Source organism: Micromys minutus (assembly GCF_963924665.1).
Source record: "Micromys minutus genome assembly, chromosome: 3".
Classification (NCBI taxonomy): Eukaryota; Metazoa; Chordata; class Mammalia; order Rodentia; family Muridae; genus Micromys; species Micromys minutus.
In genome coordinates, this window is record NC_137972.1 from 89,934,905 (window position 1) to 89,947,313 (window position 12,409).

General features: G+C 42.1%; 1 protein-coding gene and 1 pseudogene across 3 annotated transcripts in view; one reads left to right on the forward strand and one right to left on the reverse strand.

Annotated features, from left to right (window-relative positions):
* The window catches only part of THADA (THADA armadillo repeat containing), a 264,934-nt gene that overhangs the window by 224,690 nt on the left and 27,835 nt on the right, over positions 1-12,409 (reverse strand). For both annotated transcript variants that reach the window (XM_080914535.1, XM_080914534.1), the window contains exons 16-20: positions 11,550-11,757; positions 8,754-8,889; positions 8,343-8,479; positions 5,629-5,787; positions 2,220-2,377 (exon numbers count right to left, since the gene is read on the reverse strand). In XM_080914535.1, coding sequence (XP_080770661.1) covers positions 2,220-2,377; positions 5,629-5,787; positions 8,343-8,479; positions 8,754-8,889; positions 11,550-11,757 — 798 coding nt within the window. The remainder of the gene's footprint in view (positions 1-2,219; positions 2,378-5,628; positions 5,788-8,342; positions 8,480-8,753; positions 8,890-11,549; positions 11,758-12,409) is intronic.
* LOC308419008 (cAMP-regulated phosphoprotein 19-like) lies at positions 7,860-8,197 on the forward strand (annotated as a pseudogene). Its single transcript has one exon. The product of its transcript is annotated as a cAMP-regulated phosphoprotein 19-like (transcript).

Sequence of the window (12,409 nt, forward strand, 5' to 3'; positions counted from 1 at the left end):
AGAGACCTGGGCTGACTGTCAGGGTTTTAGCTTTACAGAGGGAAGTCTGCTAGGTTCACACTCACCTGGTGAGGTTTGTCAGCATGTTCAGCAAACAGCTTTGCCAGGTGACTATTACCTTGAAAGTAGGGTTTACCTTAGGTACAGCCAGTCACCCTGATGCAAACTAATGTTCTCTGTCATTTCCACTTTTAACTCTTAAAAGTATTAAGTATATGGGACTACTTTTGATTCACAGAAGCAGAACTTAGAACCTGCTGTCATTTGAGCACTTGGAAGGCCAGCCTGGGCTATATGACAAGTCCTTGTCTCAAAAGCAAGTGCGTAACATGAAGAGCTGGATGAGCAGTTAGGAGCACAGGTTCCTCTTCTAAGAGAAGCCAGGCTTCAGTTCCCCGTACCTACACAGTGGCTCACAACCATCTAGAATTTCAGTTCCAGGGGATTTGGTGCCCTCTTCTGGCCTCCATAGGCACTGGGCACACTTCTGATGCATATCTATAAGCAAGCAAACACCCATAAAACAAATCTGAAATGTTTAAATAAAAAAACCTTTATGAAAAGAAGCAATTTTATGTCTAGAAAAGCAGAAATCCTATAGTAATATAAATGACATTACTTTCTGGGTGACAGGATTTTCATGGATTAAATGTTCCTAAGCTAAGACATCAGTTTAAAAGCCAACAAAACCAAAAATAAAGTATTCCACAAGGAACAGTTTCTGTGAGCACACAGCAATTACATATACTCCCCTTTCCTCAAGCCCATAATGTCTTCTCACTCTGGCACACGTGAGGCTGTCATGTAAAAAGCACACTGGAAGACTGGGAAGCTCATGAGAGTGATGCTTTTATGTTAGTGGGCAGGAGTCTGTTCATCAATGCAAACAGTCACTGAAGAATTCCTTAATTTATAAGTGTGTGTATTTGCTATTTTCATTTTCTTTAAAAATGTTCTTTTATATTAGTTCTCAATTTTAACATAGTTATTCCATTTAATTTCATTACAATATATAATCTCTCGGTGTGGTGGGAAGGGGGTCAAAGCAAAACAATTTTCGTAGAGAACTTTCAAGTTTTGCTCATTTACAATTAAAAGCAAAACGTATGTATTTCCTTTCATTTGTCCTTGAAAAGAGACGTTGACAAGTCAAAGGACTTAGCATGTGTTTACTTCATAACAACATGGGGGATTCACACCAATGAATAGCTGATCATAACTGGATTCCTCAGCAAGAAGCAGGCATTGGCACTTTGGTCAGTTGGAATAATGGCTCCAAGTAACACTGGGACACCAAGGCGTATTTGCTCTGGAAGAGACGGAGGAACATGCCGCCCACAATGTGCTGCTTGCCTTTGCCCTGTGCTTTTCCAAGGCCTTGCAACATCACTGGGCCAGCTGTTAGCCAGATGTAAGACATGAGCCAGAGTGTGAGAATAAAAATATTAGCATTATTTCCATGGTGCTAGTCATGTGGTCATTGTAGGAATAATCAGCATTAGCATACTACAATGTTTGTTTTGTTCTCAAATGTTGTAATACCCTGGAGGGGGGCATTATTTTTATTTGAAAAGGTTAAAAATGTAAGCACATACTATACATCTTTGCTGGGAAACTGTGGGAAATGGATTTGTTGGAACCATATGGAAAGGAAGAAGGAATCAATTAAAAGCAGAAATCTAATAAATCTAAAATATTTCCAAATGAAATGCTTGTGGTAAGCTAATTTCTTGTAAACACTGCACTCAATCCCTTGAACAGTTCCAGATGCTGAGCAAACTTTGTGGTCTTAAATGAAAGTCAGCCAAAAACACTAAAGTGACTACAACTTTATTGCTAAAGTAGTGGGAAACACGAGAGCCATGATCAGCTAATGTTACTTTTTATTTCTTTGAAATTTTTAAGAGACCTGTACAGTCTGACAAAATAGACAATTTCAGCTAAAATTCAAATTTATGTATGTTAAAAGAAGAAATAAAAACCTGAATGATATTGCAGTCAAAAAATGAGATAAATCTATAGTTACTGATGTAAAGATAACTCTTAAAATAACATATTTTAAAAATAAAGTGCAACAAATACAATCCTAACATCTTCACGAACCTTTCTCAGTTGGCATCTGTAAAATAAGGTCTAACCCTCTTTTCAAAGCTGCTGTACAAATAACAGCTTATGCCTTGGCCGCAGATGACACCTGGAAGTAAAGTGACCCGACTTACCTGCTGCACTGTTAATAGCCCATTAGAAGGTTCTGGCACGGGCTGCACAGGGAGAAGCTGGCAGAGCGTGCCGAGAAGTAGAGCCACTTCCTTCATGCTCCGCCAGCAGCACGCCAGGACCATCTGAGCAGTTACATCACACGCCTTTTCTTCTTTACCTTAAGGAATAAAAGAAAAGCTACTGCACATTTAGGGCTTCTTAAAGCATCACTTCCCCAAGACTGTCTAAACAAACAAACCTGTCACATGTTCTGTTTACTCAGAGAATACAAAACAAAACGAAACACACTAACATTTGTAGAGCATGCTATTGAGCATGTTGACTTCTTGTTACTTTCTAAAAACATTAAAATGAAACACAGTAATGCCTCAAAACTTGGACTAATATTTGAATGTTAATGAAACAAACTTTACAACTCTCTGTTACCCTTAAAGAATTACATGACTGACTATAAAGAAAGTATTTGATTACTCTGGTGAGAACGGCTGTTTTATCAGTTGAGGAATGGAGAAAGGTTGTATCTCAAACTCATTCCCAACCCTCCTTCCCAAGCCTCCTGAGTGTTAGGATTACAGTGTGGGCTCCAGAATTAGCTGACAGGACTTTTTTTCCTTTTTGATAATTTTATTCACTTACTTTATTTAGTGTAGGGGATGTATACCACATGTATGAGAACACATACATATACACACACAGCTGGAGCTGGCCACTGTGAGCCACCTGACATGATGAGTGCCGGGTGGAAACTGAACCCAGACCCTTACGGGAGCAGCTGCTCTTAACACTTAGCTGTTTCTCCAGAGCCTGGGACAAAACTTTTAATCAGTCAATCTTTCTTTTTTCTTTTAAAAGCAAGCTTTACTTGCATGTATATCTGTGCACATGTGTGCCTGGTGCTCACAGAGGCTAAAGGCAGGCACTAGATTCCCCCGAAACTAGATACAGATGGTGGCAAGCTAGTGTGTGGTGCTGGGACTGAACTCAGGTCCTTCAAAAGAACAGTCAGTGCCCTTAACTGCTGAGCTGTCTTAAGCTCCAACACAGAACTCTTAAAATTAAATACAGAAAACACCAACTATCTTTCAAAATATATTTAAATAACATGGCAAACAAGCTACACATGATCCTACTTATTCTCTTGTCCAGTTTCAGGTATGGTTACTAATATTTACACAGTTCCATCGAGGTAAAATAGAAAGTTAACAAAAATGTATTCTATCTTACTTGCTTTTATGAGAAAAGCTTACCAAGCTACAGGAATAAATGTCCTTACAAGTAAATACACAGCACTCACAGAACAGCTCATACACAAAAAGGGGACAAGCAGAACTGGGGAGGAATGGAGCATGACTTTACTTTAAATCCATATTTCACTGTTACAGTGAAAACATATTTTTTGTAGTTTAAAAAATGGAACTGCAAAGAAAATTTGTTTTACAAGACAATAACCCCACCTTGTGAAGAACATTGTCAGAGGATAAATCACTAAGAAATTACTTCTAGTGATAAATTTTTTCAGTAACAACTGATATAGTAAGATATGCACACTGGAATTCTAGAGGCTTAGTTGTCATGAGAATCTTGATTGATTTCTTTAAAACCCCAGGTGTGGGATATGGGGCTGCTTCACATTGCTCACAGCAGCTGCCTATGACTGGTCTCACGCTCTGGCAGGGGTGTGATTTTGCCAGCTGAAGGTAGTTTATATTTGGAATTCTGGGGACTCTTCAGAGGATATATAAATGCCAGAGTCCTGAGAGGGGAGGCAGCTACTGCTCCACCCTGAGGCTGCTTTGGCTGGTTGCTGGCTGGACATGTCCGATTATGAAAACTGGACTTGCCCCTAGGAACTCAATGCCTTAATCATCAGGAAGTAGTCTAAAGAGACCTATGCCCCTCTCCCCTCTTTCTTCTCCCAGTGTTGGGGGGTGGAAGGGATTGGGGAAGAGAAGGATTGTAGGTTGTCTTCATGCAGGTGAAGGCAGGCACAAGATAAAATAAGGCCTGTCATTGGACGAGAAAAAAAGGTAGGCAGGAACAGTTTTAGAAAAGGGGAGGGAAGCAGGAGAGAGAGAAGCAAGAGGGGGGATGAAGATGAACCATCTCCACATGGCTCTGCATAGCTAAAGATTGTTATGAATATTTAATAAGGAATGGATTTGAGTAGGACAATTTGTCTTGTCTAGGAGGGCAAATTGTATCATACCATTTGGCTGAGTTTATGGTGTGGATGCATGTTTTCTGGAGTGTAAAATATACTGAGAAAATCTGAGATAAAACCATTGCTAAATTACAAGTTTCCGGAGTTTGAATTTGATGGGCTGGTAGGAGTTGTGACGGTGACCACAGGGGGTAGTTGTAAGGAATGTGAGTAGGGTCCTAGACAGGGAGCTGCTGAGACCAGAGGGAACCACAGAGCCATGGGGACACTGGCTGCTGCTGGGCCCTCTAGTCTTGATTTTACCGGGTTGCTGGAATTGAGGCTGGCGCTCTGCCAGGAGAGAAACTAGCCAGAGGACAGCCGCTGCTGGAACCGGCCGCCCTTGAGATAATATGCCCCAATGATGCCACATGGCTCAAACAATGCCAGCCATAGAGAGGGCTGGCGGATCATTTTAATATTTACCACTACAAAGGATAGTAGATATTAGAACCCAAATTAAAATTGCCAAAAAGTACAGTGATACTTGCTTTAACACAGAAGCACGCATTCTGCTCTGCTCAATAATCAGGTTTTCTTCAGAAGGATGCTTACTTCAAGCATTTCCCAGCAGATACCAGTGAATAAGGAAGCAGGGAGATGGTGATACTGCCCAAATCCATCACCAGGTGTCCCTGCTATTCCACCAGCTGGGCTTATGCCCAAAAACTTCGTCTTATAGCATCATCTGTGTTGAAGTAAGGCATGCCATTTTCTTGTAAGGCTTTTTCTTATAAATTCATTCCAAAACCCAAATTAAAAAGAAAAAAAACTTTGTTTTCCAGAAATGTTCTGCAAATCTGCACTTTCTTATATTATCAAACGGGCTTTGTGAGGCTGGAAAGATGATTTAGCAGCTAAGGCCATGTACTACTCTTACCCAAGTCAGGTTTGAAGCATATACATCAGACCACCCACAACTGCCTGTAACTTCAGCTCCAGAAGGTTCTGATACCTCTGGCCTCTGCTGACACCTGCACTTGGGTGTGTATACATACACATAATCTAAAATAAAACAATTTTTAAAAAGAAAAGTCTGTGCATTTTACGTTACTGAAATACTGTGGTCTCCTGGTGTACAATGGTACAGGCTCATTTGTACAACCCTAGCATAGTATGCCTGACAAGGTGCCAACACCACACACACACACACACACACACACACACACACACACCAATGACTATGATATCAGTTTCATATGTCTTACCTTTGATTTCTGCAGAACTATCGATATTTGAGACACTGGTACTCAAGCCCTCCAAATCAAAGCTATCACATTCTTTGAGTATTTTGGCTCGGTTGAAGTAATCATTAGTATCCCGTGGCTGAATCTCATTGAGAATGATGTGCAAACGGCTTGCTGACTCTGAATAAAAGATCAATGTGCATGAATGCCCAGTTCCTGGTCATGCAGATTTTCTCAGACCAACTCAAAGTTGCTGTCATTTTCAACAACAATCAGCTGTCCTCACAAGATGGATAATGTGAATGTTACTTACACAGGGTCTACAGGATACTAGTGTGCACTCTTATGAGCGTACACTGAAAACATGACAAACAGAAAGTCCAAACATCCCCCGCTCCAAGGCTGCCATCGCTGTTTCAGGTGCAGTGCTCAGTCATGTGAAGGAACAGTAGAGCCTATTCCCCTAGCACTCCACATAAGATAGCAACACTGAAAGATAGAACTGTTGTAATATCTAAGACAACTTCTGTAACACAGGTATATAAACATCTCACATTTACTTTAGAAAAGGCCCGGCCTTCTCAGCACGTCGCACAGTGCTAATGTTCTGTGAAGTGTCTCCTTTACTTGCCGGGCACTCACTGGAAAACAGCCTCTGCTCACTGCTGCATCCCCAGTGCCTACAGTGAGCCTGAGTGAACGGGTGATGGGCAGGTAGTAAATCATCCAGGCTCCAGTTTGCACAAAGCACCGACAGGCAACAGAGCACATGGAACCAACACAAAACTCTATTCAGGCACTATGGGAAATACACAGGCTCTAACTCTGTCTGCAGGCACTGAACCTGTTTGCTGCTTCCTTGAAAGTCTGTCAAAAAAGCAAACAGCCAGGAAAAAAATACTACTACCCCCTTGCCATCACCTCCCACAAAGGCCATGAAAAGAGCACAGGGAGAAAAAAAAGAAAAACAACACAAATAATAATAAGAAAACCTCTCCTGCATGATCTACAAATTCCATCCACATTAGGAAACTAAACACCCAAGCTCGGTCATTCAGAATCTACAAGTACTTGCCTGAGCCAACATCCCACAAGAAGCCTGTATGTTCCTTAGACCTATGTACTAAGTAGAAAGACTAAAGTATGAAAATTTGGGATTTAGAATAATAAGGACAAACTAATTAACTCTACTTTAGTATCACAAGACAGGAAAACAGAACAGCGACACCCAGTGCTAATGTTTCATTCCATGTGAAGTTAGTTCCATGAAGGGCAGCTCTTGGGAAGAGCATTAGAAGGCTGGACAGCAAGACTGCCAAACCACTCCAGGACATGGGGGGGAGGGCACCACAGTCTCAAAGTGGGACAGAGCAAAAGGTTAAAGACTATGTGTCATTCAAATGATAAATTATATGATTAGGAAAAAGAAATTTAAACATTATTAGAAGGAATGCAGGGAAATCCATAGGAAAGGATCTAGAATAATCTAAGAAAACAAAAAATTACCTAGAAGCTACAAAGGAAAGGGAAAGAGATGTGGGAGTTTTTAAGAACAAATGGAAGTGCACTGGGCACGTGAGGGACTGCCAAGCAATCCTAAAGTCCCCACCTGCAGGAAGATCCAGGGCAAGGACATATGCAAAGAAGGAGGAGGCAGATGAAACTTCCTCTGTTCAAGTCTGGATAACTATTTCATCCCCTTTACTCCCATCCACTGCTCTTTGTCCATTTCACATTCCCAGCAAGCTGAGTTTTCTGAGCAGCCCATCAGCAGCCCACCTCATAGATCTGTACGCCTGCTCTGAAAACAGTACCTAAATCCCAGCTTATCTCATCCATTACCTGGCCCTCTGGAGCTTGGGGTCATTTTATACACAGTGTTTGCAAATCTTTTTATTATCCAATAGATACTGCTTACCCATAATGAGTATCCCAATGCCTGTCTAATTTTATAGCATGCTTTGACCGTATTCACCTCTCATTGCCCTCGCTTGTCCTCCTTACTTCTATCCACCCCCTTATTTACCCCAACTAGTCCCCTGCCTATTTTCATGTCTCCCTCTCTTTTTCCTTCAGGAGAACTCTATGGATTACACTGAGTTTGCTTACAGGGAGATGACCGAGTCTCTTGACAGAACAAAGGCATCTCACCGGCCAGATTGCCACGGAGCAGTCTCTCCTGCAGGGCTACTTTTGAAAGTTAGAAAGATCACTTAAGAATGAGAAATAGTGGTGGGGATAGAAGGAGCACCATGTCCGTGGAAGTCCCCGAGGCAGCGTCGGTGGAGGGGCGAAAGGAAGTGGAAGACAAAGTGACTAGTCCAGAGAAAGCTGAAGAAGCAACGTTAAGAGCACGGTATCCTCATTTGGGACAAAAGCCCGGAGGTTCTGATTTTTTAAGGAAAAGATTGCAGAAAGGGCAAAAGTATTTTGATTCTGGGGACTACAATATGACAAAAGCAAAGATGAAGAACAAGCAGCTTCCTGCTGCAGCCAGGATAAGACAGAGGTCACTGGTGACCACATTCCCACTCCACAGGACCTCCCTCAGCGGAAACCATCCCTGGTTGCTAGCAAGCTGGCTGGCTGATTAAAAGAGCTGAACTGCCAAAAAAAAAAAAAAAAAAGAGAGAAATAGCATGAAAAAGACTCTTTGCTGAATTTAGTTTCTGTATTTCTCCAGAGAAATGAGAGAACAGATGGAGACAGAAGCACACTGGCCCTTGCCTGCTAACCTGAGTCAGTGTCCATAGGAATGAGGCCTTCAGGGGACGAACTCTGGATGACAGGAGACACCACAGTGGACAGCCTGTAGGACAGCAGCAGAAGCTTCTCCAGCACTGGCTTCCACTCACACACGAGCCGCAGGCCACTGTAGCAAACACAGTACAGGCATTTACACTAAATTCAGAACTCATCTGAGAAGGAAAATTAACACAAAGAAGGGCCTGAGAGAACTGTGGCTGTGTTGTATATGAAATATTAAGAACTTAAAAATATGTATATATGGGAAGATAATCAAATCTAATTTTCAATTCTTTTTAAGGCAATGTACTGTTCTCTTCCCAAGACACACACCAGTAAGAACCTAAAGGTAAGACACTGAGTATATTTCTCAAACAGGATATAGCTGTGGACAGTCTTACTTCAGAGGCAACTTCTGAAAAGCTCTTGTTATGCAGTGGACTCTCCCATACATTGGAAATGAAGACGCAGCCTGAAGCAGAGAGATCTCAGCTTGAGATATTTCATCCTCAAGGTTTTCCATCAAGCATTTAATTACTATAAAAAGCAAGCAGAAAATGAAAATAGCCTCAGTTATAAAACACATTTATAATTCATTGATAGAAAATAATACACTCAGCTCAACTAAAAGTTACATTAGAGGTTTTGTGTGTGTGTGTGTGTGTGTGTGTGTGTGTGTGTACATTTGCATGTGTGTATATCTGTGCAAGTAGAAGCCAGAGGTCAGCGCTGGGTACTTTCTCCAGTCCCTCTCCACCTTATTTTCTGAAGTCACGCTCTTTGACTGACCCTCCGTGGGCTCACTTATTCCACGGGGCTAGCTGGCTGGTTAGCTGTGAGAAGATGGTTTGCCCCGCCTAGCTTGATGCTAGTAATTCCAACTCAGGTCATCAGTGTGCACGGCAAGCACTGAGTCATCTCCCTAGTCACTGTTTCAGAGGTTTTGAATCAAAGATTTTTCAGGGGTATCGGCCTGTTACCAAATTTTTTAAAAAAATATTTATTTATGAATATTTGTTGTAAATATAGATGTATTCACATTTATATGTGAGTACACTGTCACTCTCTTCAGACACATCAGAAGAAGGCATCAGATCCCATTACAGATGGTTGTGAGCCACCATGTGGTTGCTGGGAACTGAACTCAGACCTTTGGAAGAACAGTCAGTGCTCTTAACCACTGAGCCACCTCTCCAGTCCATTACCAACTTCTAATTAAAGCAATGTTAATGGACGGAATGCAGTCCCTTAATTCCAGGAGTTAATGATGACAGGCACTCTGAACCAATCCTTCTAGATATCCTCTACCTGGGTGTCAAACTCCAGGACCATGTAGCATGACTATGTGGCTAAGAAATAATTTAGTATAATCAAGACATAGTTCAGACACCATGCAAGCCATATGTATACAAGTTGGGTCAGTAAAGTGGCTCAAGGGCTAAAGGAACTTTCAATCAAACCTGATGACTTGAGTTAGATCCCCAGATCTGATGCAGTGGAAGAAAAAAATTAGCTGCTAAAGACATATAACATCCACATGGTTACACACTTGCATGCACACACACACACACACACACACACACACACACACACACACATACACACACACACAACACATACAAAATGCAACAAAAAATTAAGAGTGCACAAGTCAATAAGTTTTTCTATCATAAGATATATGCAAACATAAACATCATTCTAGAACATTTTCACTATCCGCTGACTCAATACACACACAAAACTGAAACAAAAAGCTTTAACCAGCAGCAGCGGTCACTCCCCTACAGTAGCTGTACCCATCCTCAGTTGTAGGTAACCACTAACTTATTTTGTGCCTATAGATTTTCCTATTCTTAGCCAGGTGTGGTGATATGCACTTGTAATCCTAGAACTTTGGTAAGCTGAGATGGGAAGATCAGGAGTTCAGCCTGGCTACATAGCAATTTGGAAGCTAGCCCAGGCTACATGAAATTCTGTCTCAAAAACAAAAACAAATAAAACCAAAATAAAAACAACAACAAAAGGCTGGAGAGATGTCCCAGTGGTTAGAGCACTGACTGCCCTTCCAGAGGTCCTGAGTTCAATTCCCAGCAGCCACATGGTAGCTCACAGCCATCTGGCTCATGCCAGTAATCTCATCACTCAGGAGAAGGCAGGATGAGCAGAAGTTTAAGAGACTACAGAGCCAAGTCTCAGGCCAACCTAGGCTACATGAAATCCTATTAAAAATAGGAGGAACAGGAAGATGGGTGCTGGAGAGTTGGCTCATTACAGAAGCATAAAGACCTTAGTATGAATCACCCACTCTGACACGTTTGTAATTGCAGTGGTGGAGTAGGAAACAGTGACAGGCTGGAGGTTCTCTGACCAGCCAGCCCAGCAGAAATAGCAAGCTCTAGGGTCAATGGAGAAGCTGTCTCAAAAATGAAGGTAGATGGGTGGAGAGACAGTTCAATGATATCTTGCTGTGCAAGCATGTGGACCTGAGTTCAAATCCCAGAGCTGAGCATGGTTAGGGACTGTGGAAGATAGACTGGAGGATCTCTGCATCTTGCTGACCACTAGTGCAGCTCCAGGTTCAGTGAGAGACCTTGCTCCAAATGAAGAAAACAGTGACAACACAGGACACCAAATAGTCTCTAACCTCTGTGCACATGCACAAAGGTCCTGAGTTCAAATCCCAGCAATCACATGGTGGTTCACAACCATCTGTAATGAGATCTGATGCCTTCTTCTGGTGTGTCTGAATAAAGATACAGTGTACTTCTATGTAATAAATAAATAAACCTTAAAAGAAAAAGAAAATGTGTCTTATTAATGTACATTTGTCTCCTGTTTTGAAACAGGTTTAATCAGGCAGTGTTGGCATACACCTTTAATCCCAGCACTCAAAAGGCAGAAGCAGATGGATCTCCAAATTTGAGGCTAGCCTGGTCTACAAAATTAGTTCCAGGACAGCCAGGGCTACTCAGAGAAACCCTGTCTCAAAAACAAAATGAGTGGGAGAGAGACAGACAGAGAGAGGTGTTAAAGATGAGTAAACTTAATTTACATGAAGGATACAGGTGTTCTCTTGTGTGCTGGTAAACTCTTAAAGTAAAAGCAAGTGAATATTAAGCCAGTGAGTGCTAACCAAATAGAAAATGAAATAGAGGGTTTGGTAAGTTACAACCAAAGGTCACTTTCTCAATACAAACCCACTAATGTGTTCCTTTCCACCACAGCAGACTTCTCTCTGCCTCCCTGTGGGAGTTGCTGTGCTGAAGAAGCAGACAGGGAGGCTGGCAGAGCATCCTGCCATATCAGCAAGTTGAGCAGGTAGGAGGCTGTCACACAGTCATAAGGTTTGGTGCTGGTGCTGAGCTCCAGCGCTGCGTGGAACAGGTCTTGCAGCTTCTCGGGATCCTAGAGATGAGCACAGTCTCAGTCACCATGGCAGAAAGTACCCTGAAGGAGCCGTGTGTGTAAATCCATGCCCAGCACATGGCTGAGACTCAGTATGAACAGTAATGGTCATGGCCTGCTTTTCTCTATGAACATAAGCTGCTTCTGTCATAGAACTTGGTGATGATCACTGATCACTTCAGAGATAAACCTTTAACATAATTTCAATGGGGAAACTCAATAGACAGATTTTCCCTGACAATTTGTTGTACCTCCAAGTCACACCACCTCCATCATGCTGCCTTGTTTCTGTCTGTGTTGTATCTGAGCACCACATCCCTGTCCTTTCTCTCTTCCCTTCCCACAGAACTGGCTGCTTGAATGACAGAGCCTTAATAAGGCTCCTCGTGGAAAAACTCCATGCAGGAGTGGAGAAGAGAGGACCAAACGGGATTCAGAAATCCGGCATCCAAACTCCTACACCTGTGTTACAAGTAAGACCGCAGAACAAGAAAAACGCTCTGTAACAGGGAACGGCACTGGATTGGCAACAGGAAACATGGATCCCAGTCCCAATCCCACAGCTGACAAACCACGTATTCACTACTCTGGACATCAGTGTTCAGTTGATCAATAATAATATGATCCTTTTTAAATTGTTCCATAGCTATCT